The following is a 7,675-nucleotide window of genomic DNA, read 5'->3' on the forward strand; positions in this document are numbered from 1 at the left end:
TGTGAGTATAATCTGTGAAGATTCACGAGAACCAACAGATATCACTGCACATTCTTACTATACCTATAATCAATGGCCTGATGAGTGAAAAAAGTATCTCTCTTTCACTTTTTCATCCAGAAACCTTCCCAAAACAAATTTTATCTTCACCTCTTCAAGGCTCTGCCACAAATATTTATCTTATGTGTTCCCAATAATAGGTTCAGTATCATATCTCAAAATATGCAAAGAGAAAGAAAAAATATCCTGGGGATGCTAGGGAAAAATCTTTAGTAGGAAATTTTTCTAATAGAGAGAAGTTTTGATACCATACACATTTTTTGGAGTGAATGTAGGTAATGGAAAACGAAGTATATAGCAGGATAGGAGAAAAAGAGCAAAAAATAATATATTATGGAGAAACCTGAATTTTTGGGAAAACTAAAATGTACAATACCAATTTTCATAGTAAACTCCAATGAAATAGGGACAAAAATTCGAGTCCAAAAGAGTCCACTTTACCAAAGATGGCAACGGGATCATTTGTTCTTCATGCGATGAGCTAATATATCCAGTAGCTTTTAATAAAATACGAAGCTACAAATAGTGCAGAAAGGAAGAACCTTAACCACTGTCAGTAAACAGTTATAATGTGAGTATATACATTCAAAAGTAATGATGCATAAATTGAGGAAATATGAGAAAGAAATTAAGAAAGACGAGGCTACTTAGTCAATTTAACTATCAATCATCATTGAGAGATACATAAAAGGAAAAATGTATTAAAAATTAGGGAAACTTGAAATTCCCACTTCAAACGCGCTTAAGATCACGTTCATAGTTCACTCTTTGGCGCTAGATGGCAGCACGTACTCTTCATGGCAAGGTCCGCTACGGCAAAGCGGCGCTACACGGGCGACGCCAATCCATAGCCCATAGCCTCCATTGCGACTATCCCGGCTACGTGGCTGAGCGTAGCTACTTAAAAACGTTTTCATTTATTTATATTTTTTAGGAGGTTGAGAAAAGCATAAATACAGAAATGAATAGGCTAATAGAAGAAGTGAGGATACGTCCATGTCTATATGATACATCATGTGATGATTACAAAGACGCTATCAAAAGAGATAATAGCTGGGCAGAAGTGGCTCAAATTCTGGAGAGTGATAGTAAGTATAAATAATTCATAAATACTATTAAATAATTAAGAGTAAAATGTTCTAAAGCTTTGATACACATATCACCCTATCAAACTGATTGGTTGCGCTCGTGTACTTGATAGCGGAAAGCGCTACAATAGCTATATTCATCTCCGGATGAGGTACGGCAATAATTAATTTTTTGAGAATAGAAGGTAGCTCTGGTAGCACGCTTAGATAGCTGCTAAGATACGAGTTGCCGGATGCTTAATCGTGCGTCGGGAATTAGATCTCTATGGGAACGCGTGGAAATAATAGGTTCGATACAGAAGTGTCATCGCATAGCCACAGATAATGATCCTTTGTAGCTATTCGCCTCTAAATTACCCGTTGGTTAATTTTCAGAAGTGGATAATTTCTAAATGAGTTTAGTATGATCCCGAAGTGATAAGCAATCGAAAAAATTATGTTAACCAAAATATTTCCTGTCGTGATGTGGAGATAATTTATTTTTTAAGAACAAGTACGACAGCGTAGAGCCTGTTTATGTTCTTTGGACAAAATATAAGGATGAAGTATCTGCGGTGTCTGACAATCTTATTTTGGCTCAATATTAATTAATTCAGAAAACTGAAAGCAAATGAAACGGGTTTCATCGGTGTCCTTCACGCATGTCAGAAACGGTGCTTAAAATCGCTCGAGTTACATAGCAGCAAATATTTACCGACGTGGTTACAATTAGAATAGTATAAAATCCACTACTTTGCAAGTTAAGATTAATTTTCCGTGAATGACTTGGTTTTATCATCGGTGTGTGACGACACCACCACTCATGGGAAATTATAATTAAAAAATAAGACGAATCTGGGGCACTAAGAGTGGCTGGGACACGTAGCTTTACATCATCGTCTCCCCTTACTTTGTTTCACAATCCAATGTAGATGGGAGTCAACTCTCTTATTCAATGGCTAGTATTTTCCACTGCTATGCATCTATAAAAGTTTCATTAAGTCAGGCCTTTCTCGATTTGCATATGAAAAGCAGTTTCTATAGTGACAGCTTGCCATTATGGTCTGAATATTCTCGATTCCTAAAAAAAGTGCTAAGGTACGTCAGAAGGGCGGCTAGGCTGTAAGCAGTAGGAGTTCAAACTCCCCTGGTGGACAGTCTTATAGCAAACATACCCTTGATGGACACATCCTATAAGCTTTTCCTTTAAAAAAAAAAAACTTGCTGCAACCTTGCTAAGCACAACCAATGCCCCAGTAATATGGAATTTGTGAATTTTTTTTAGCATTCTATTCACTATAATCTGAATGAATACCAAAATTGTGTATCTACCTCCATGAGTAGGTAAATGCCAGGTTTAATTTCTACCCTTCTCTTTCCTTATTTGCAATTTCATTCATCAACAATTCTTCATTAGCTCTATGATAAGATGAATCTAGAATTCACAATTGAGTCCTTGAGAAACCTGTCTGGAATATGGAGAAATAGGGCTTGAAACAATAAATTCTACCCCTTAATTTTGAGTGTTATTTGAACAATACACATATTACAAGAAAGAAACGATTACTCCTCTGCTGATGGTATTGCATAATATTTGCTTAAAAATAATATTAAGCACATCTCACGAAGGCCTTTCTGAGTTTTACTCATTCCATAGCGCCCATGGAAGTGTATCTTATTACAGTCAATCTGGTGCTATTAGCAACACATCAATACGAGAAGCTGCATAAGGTTACTTTTCGTGCACTTGAATTTACAATGAGTGCTTATTAACCATTTCCATAGGCTTAGAGATGCTGATTTATTACTACATTCTTGGACCTGATAATTTTGCAGGTATCACTGTTAAGAAAAATTGGAAAAAGCTGAGAGACTGCTTCCGTCAAGCTGTATCCCGACGAGTGACTGAAAGCGAGCAAAAAAATTGGAAGCCTTGGCGGTATGAGAAACAGATGGCATTTTTACTTCCATCAATGACATCAAGAACGTAAGTTTCAACCTAGCCAATCTATTAACATAACAAAAATTTATGGATAATAAATGTTCCACAGTATCTGCACATCAGAGTTCAGTTACTTAAAAATACTTGATGCTACTCAATTATTTATAAGGGTAAAGTTTGGCAAGCAAGTCAATTAAATTATATTTCTTGCATTATAGGCATTTATCTTTCACTTGAAATGTAAGCTATGACAGTGATGTCTGAATTTTTTGGGTATGCATCCACATGTGTTAATTTTTAGTTAACAATTTTGCTGACTATCATGTCGCAGGTGATCGATTCTGGTTCTCGTTTTGTTTACATGCAAGTGGTTATCAGAATACCCAAATTGTGTTGATCGGCCTGTCTCTTCCACTCTCCTCCATGAATTATTGACAAAGGAAGAAACTAATTTGGGACAACCAACATGCAGTATCTGGACCACCACCCGCATACAAATAAGACAAACACAGGACACAATCACCTTTGACCTAAAGGTACTGACAGAATAGCAAAACTTTTATCTAAAACCAACGGATGCAGAGGCATACCATAAAAATTCAGGCGTTAACTGGTCAACATCGTGGAAACCTAAGAGCTAATGTTGTGAAATATGTGGATTTAGGGGGAAGGCTCGCCCTCCCAGACGCTTAAAAAGGTAGAAAAGATATTTAATGCGGTTATCAATATGTTAGTTTTGTTATGTATATTACGAAGCCTTAATAATTTAATTTCATATCAAAATAAAGAGAATATTTCACATAGTAATTGTTGTACGCTGTTTTTAATCTCAAATATGAGGAAACTGATTGCCTGTCAGGCCCTTGTGGTACCCCACCCCCAAGAAAACAATCTGGCCTTGATCAGTGAGAGAAGTTTCGGTGGAGCTCCTTAATGCATCTGATTACAATAAATGGCATGTTATGAAAAACGAGAGTTGACTGTAGTATGAAGTAACAGATAAGAAAATAGGGGTGGCCAGGAGCAGAGATATATCCTACTATCTCTGGGGAGACATTCTGGCGACCATAGAGAATATTGTATTCCTAGAATAAGAGATTGACTCAGCTCTGGCACCTCTTAGCATCATATTTTGCATTATAACATTAGTTTAGTATATTTTCCTGATAAGGGGACTATGTTAGATTAACATTATTATATAGTATATGTGTATGTTTTCATTGTTAATGCCAAGTTGAACAATTTGAAGTTATTAGTGCCAGCATTAAGTCAGAAAAATTATTTAGTGGCAGCTCAATAGGTGTTGGGATGCATTTTGGGGGAGCTCATTTGAAGAAGGTAAACTCAAGGCCAAGCATTGCTGGGAATAGATAGGTTTTAACCAATTTACTTCCTCACTCCTAGAGATTAACTTTTCCTCATTGAATTTAAGGGAGGTAGATTAACTATGTATCTATTACTTCTCAGGATAGACTATTGGTTCATTCAATGGGGGATGGAAATCATCCAAGAGTAAGATTGAAAAATTAGAATTTAAAGTACTCAATTTATGTTATAATTTCTCAATATGAATTTACCGGAATTTAAGAGACTAAATAAAACTAATCATGGTTAGACTAAAACATGAAAACTAATGGTTAGACTTAAACACGATAAAAAAGTTAAATTCAGTTTTTCTGTTTACTCTTTACTGCACCTTGGCTCGTAAGAATTGAGCACAGTGGTTCTTAATAATTGAGATACAATTAGCAGAAACTTTAATTTTATTAATACAGATAAACACAATTTGAGGGCTTCCTTTAAAAAGTGGGAAAATTTAACGACAAGATATTTATAAAAAATCATAAGTAAGAATAAAGAAGAAAACTGTTTCCAAGGAAGGCAGGTACCCTTTATTCAATTTTGATGCTTCTCAAAAATTATTTTACTGAAATATTCAAAACCTACGTTTGCATTGCAAAATAATTTTTTGTCCCCCAAGTTGATTGCTTTGGCTAAAGAAAATGCTCTTCAGAGGCATGAAAGAAAGTGAAATCATATCCACAAGGTATTTGTCCATTTTTTCAAACATCAACTCAAAAGCACTTAAGATGAATTTCTCACCTTACATTATTCTACCGATTAAGGTATGTTTCCATGGTGTACAAAAGGGGCATTCTGGCAGCCTCCCTTTCAGTCTAACTAAAATTCTAACAAACTAACTCCGTTTTCAACATTCTTCGCCTAACCTTTTATATTTTTACCACTAACTGTTTATTACATCAATATTTTACATGAATAATTGGGCATTTTTTGACGAATTCACCCGATCAACCGACTTACATAGGCAGCCAAGGACCGAACGGTTTAGAGTTGTTGCACCACACCCTGTTCAAAAATCCTATCAACACAGTTGAACGACCTTCAGTCCTATGACTCTCTCTCCATATATGTATATCTAAAGGGGATTTGGCTGACGTAAATGCATGCATTTCTATGGGAAGTCACACTCAATTGTGTTATAGTCAACTCAAAAAATGCTATCATGATTAACTACATATAATGGTAACCTAGAATAACCATGTAAATCAGTATTAGTTGTATGATGCTAACTGCCGATAGAAACGTTGTGCATCCCATCTGGGCGCTGTCTCAAGTCTCATTTTAAAAAGCCTAGCCCCTCCTGTACATATGTTTTAATTACACAATATAATTGTATTTAATTAAATTTTACAATTTACTGAGGATTGCAGGCTTTATTTTACCTAGAAGTGCAAGGTAAGGTTTATTTTCTGCATTTATGACAAAGAGGCACGTAATGTAAATTTCTTGTATTTAATTTGTAATTTAAGAAAATAATATCAGTTTTGATTAAGACTGATAATTAGGTTGTGATTAGAAAAGTTTTTTTTTCTAACATAAATTTTGGTCTTAACTACACAGATTTATCTATCAGGCAACTTTAAGTACAATAATATCTGTTTTTCTTAAATTTGCAATAAACAGGTTTCCTGAAGCAGGACTTTCACTTTCATTTGGATTGTCACAGTTGAGGTTCCAATGAGCTATGATTTTTCTCTTAGTTACAGTATGCCACCTTTCTTCCCTCATAGAGCCATGGTTCTTCATCGGAATGGTCACAGTGAATGATCTTGACATTGAAATATTTCACACCTTACCACAACTTCCCTAACCTAGAAAGTTTCCATTTCACCCAATGGTTAGATTCCTGGCCTAAGGTTTGTTTTCTTGTCCAGAGTAATTTTTTCCCATGGCAATTCATTTTAACTCTTCTTAGAGGTCATAATGGACCCAAATATATAAAAGCACCTTCAAGCCAGGAAAATCACTAGACAAGGAAGTTAATTAGCTTGAAGCTATATATCCATTTTTTGGATGTTTCAGGAATCGTGTCAACTATGCCCAACATGATTGTGAAGGGACAAGTCAAGATGATCTCCCTCAGACGGAGGCACCTGGCGGACAAGCTTTCGTAATTGAGGATGTTATGACAGTACCAAAAGTGAAGAAACGCAAGAGCACCTCATCTGATGTGGATTGTGTGGTTGAGTACTTGGATGATAGTAGAAACAATACCTCCAAGCTGGATGACTTAGATCTGTTCTTTGCGAGTGCTTGTCAATCGACAAGGAAGCTTCCCAGGAGATTCCAGAATCTAGTAAAAAGGGAAATTTTGGACTCAATTGCAAGAGCAGAAGACCAGAATGAAGAGGCAGATTACAAATATTGAGCAGCATTGGCTAATATTTCCTAATTGAGTTGTGCAATAAAATGAAACACTTATTTCCATGAATGTATTGATTGGCGTGTGCAGACCATGGTGGTGTTCAGAATTGTGACTTGACTGCAATCAGGCTTATGTCTAATATGACGGGATGACAAATGGGTCACATGTGTTGCTTATGGTTCATTGAATTTTGTATATCATTGAAAACAACAATCACCCCTGTATACTCACAAATGTTCTGGTAAATTCATTATTTAATTCTAGCAATAAAACTAAGCCTGTTCCACAACTTAGGGCATTGCTACATAAATTTTTCTCATTATTGGAATTGTAAGAGAAAAATTAAATATTATATAATTGGTATAATAATGATAAAAAATCTTGAGAATGAGTTAAACTGGCCAAAAGGATATTGCAATTGATAAGGGAGAGAAAATCTTCTGTCACATATTAATGTACAAATAAGAGTATGTATGAAGATGTCATGATTAAGCGTTTCTCTGCTCATTCTACCAGTGTTAACAGTTGCTATTGAACTAATGCTGATTTTATAGAAAAAATAAAGATCAGAATTTCTCTGAAAATAAAAATGTATTTTTCACAATAAACAAAAATGTGTACAGAAAAATATCATAAGCAAAGCTGAAGAATGACCGATCTTAGTGCCATTGACAATTCAGTGCATGTATTCCAAACTCTTCTACGATAGGTCGAATAAATTATTTGAATACGTTTTTCTTAAGTCATGCAATGAAAAATGCACCTTATATGAAACAGAAATCACGAAAATTGGCCACATAATTCTTGCTAGAGCCTAACATTACATTCCAAACATGCAGGTGAACTAACCATTAAATGCAATGATTATTCATTATCATT

The 7,675-nt window shown here is 35.2% G+C and overlaps 1 protein-coding gene across 1 annotated transcript; it reads left to right on the forward strand.

Annotated features, from left to right (window-relative positions):
- Positions 1 to 887: 887 nt before the first annotated feature.
- On the forward strand, positions 888 to 7,380 carry LOC124162684 (transcription factor Adf-1-like). Its single transcript, XM_046539282.1, has 3 exons — positions 888 to 1,148; positions 2,964 to 3,114; positions 6,454 to 7,380. Exons 1-3 carry the CDS (start codon positions 1,022 to 1,024, stop codon positions 6,797 to 6,799), a joined length of 624 nt encoding a protein of 207 aa, XP_046395238.1. The 5' UTR covers positions 888 to 1,021; the 3' UTR covers positions 6,800 to 7,380.
- The last annotated feature ends 295 nt before the right edge of the window (positions 7,381 to 7,675 follow it).

Source organism: Ischnura elegans, chromosome 7, assembly GCF_921293095.1.
Source record: "Ischnura elegans chromosome 7, ioIscEleg1.1, whole genome shotgun sequence".
NCBI classification, from domain to species: Eukaryota; Metazoa; Arthropoda; class Insecta; order Odonata; family Coenagrionidae; genus Ischnura; species Ischnura elegans.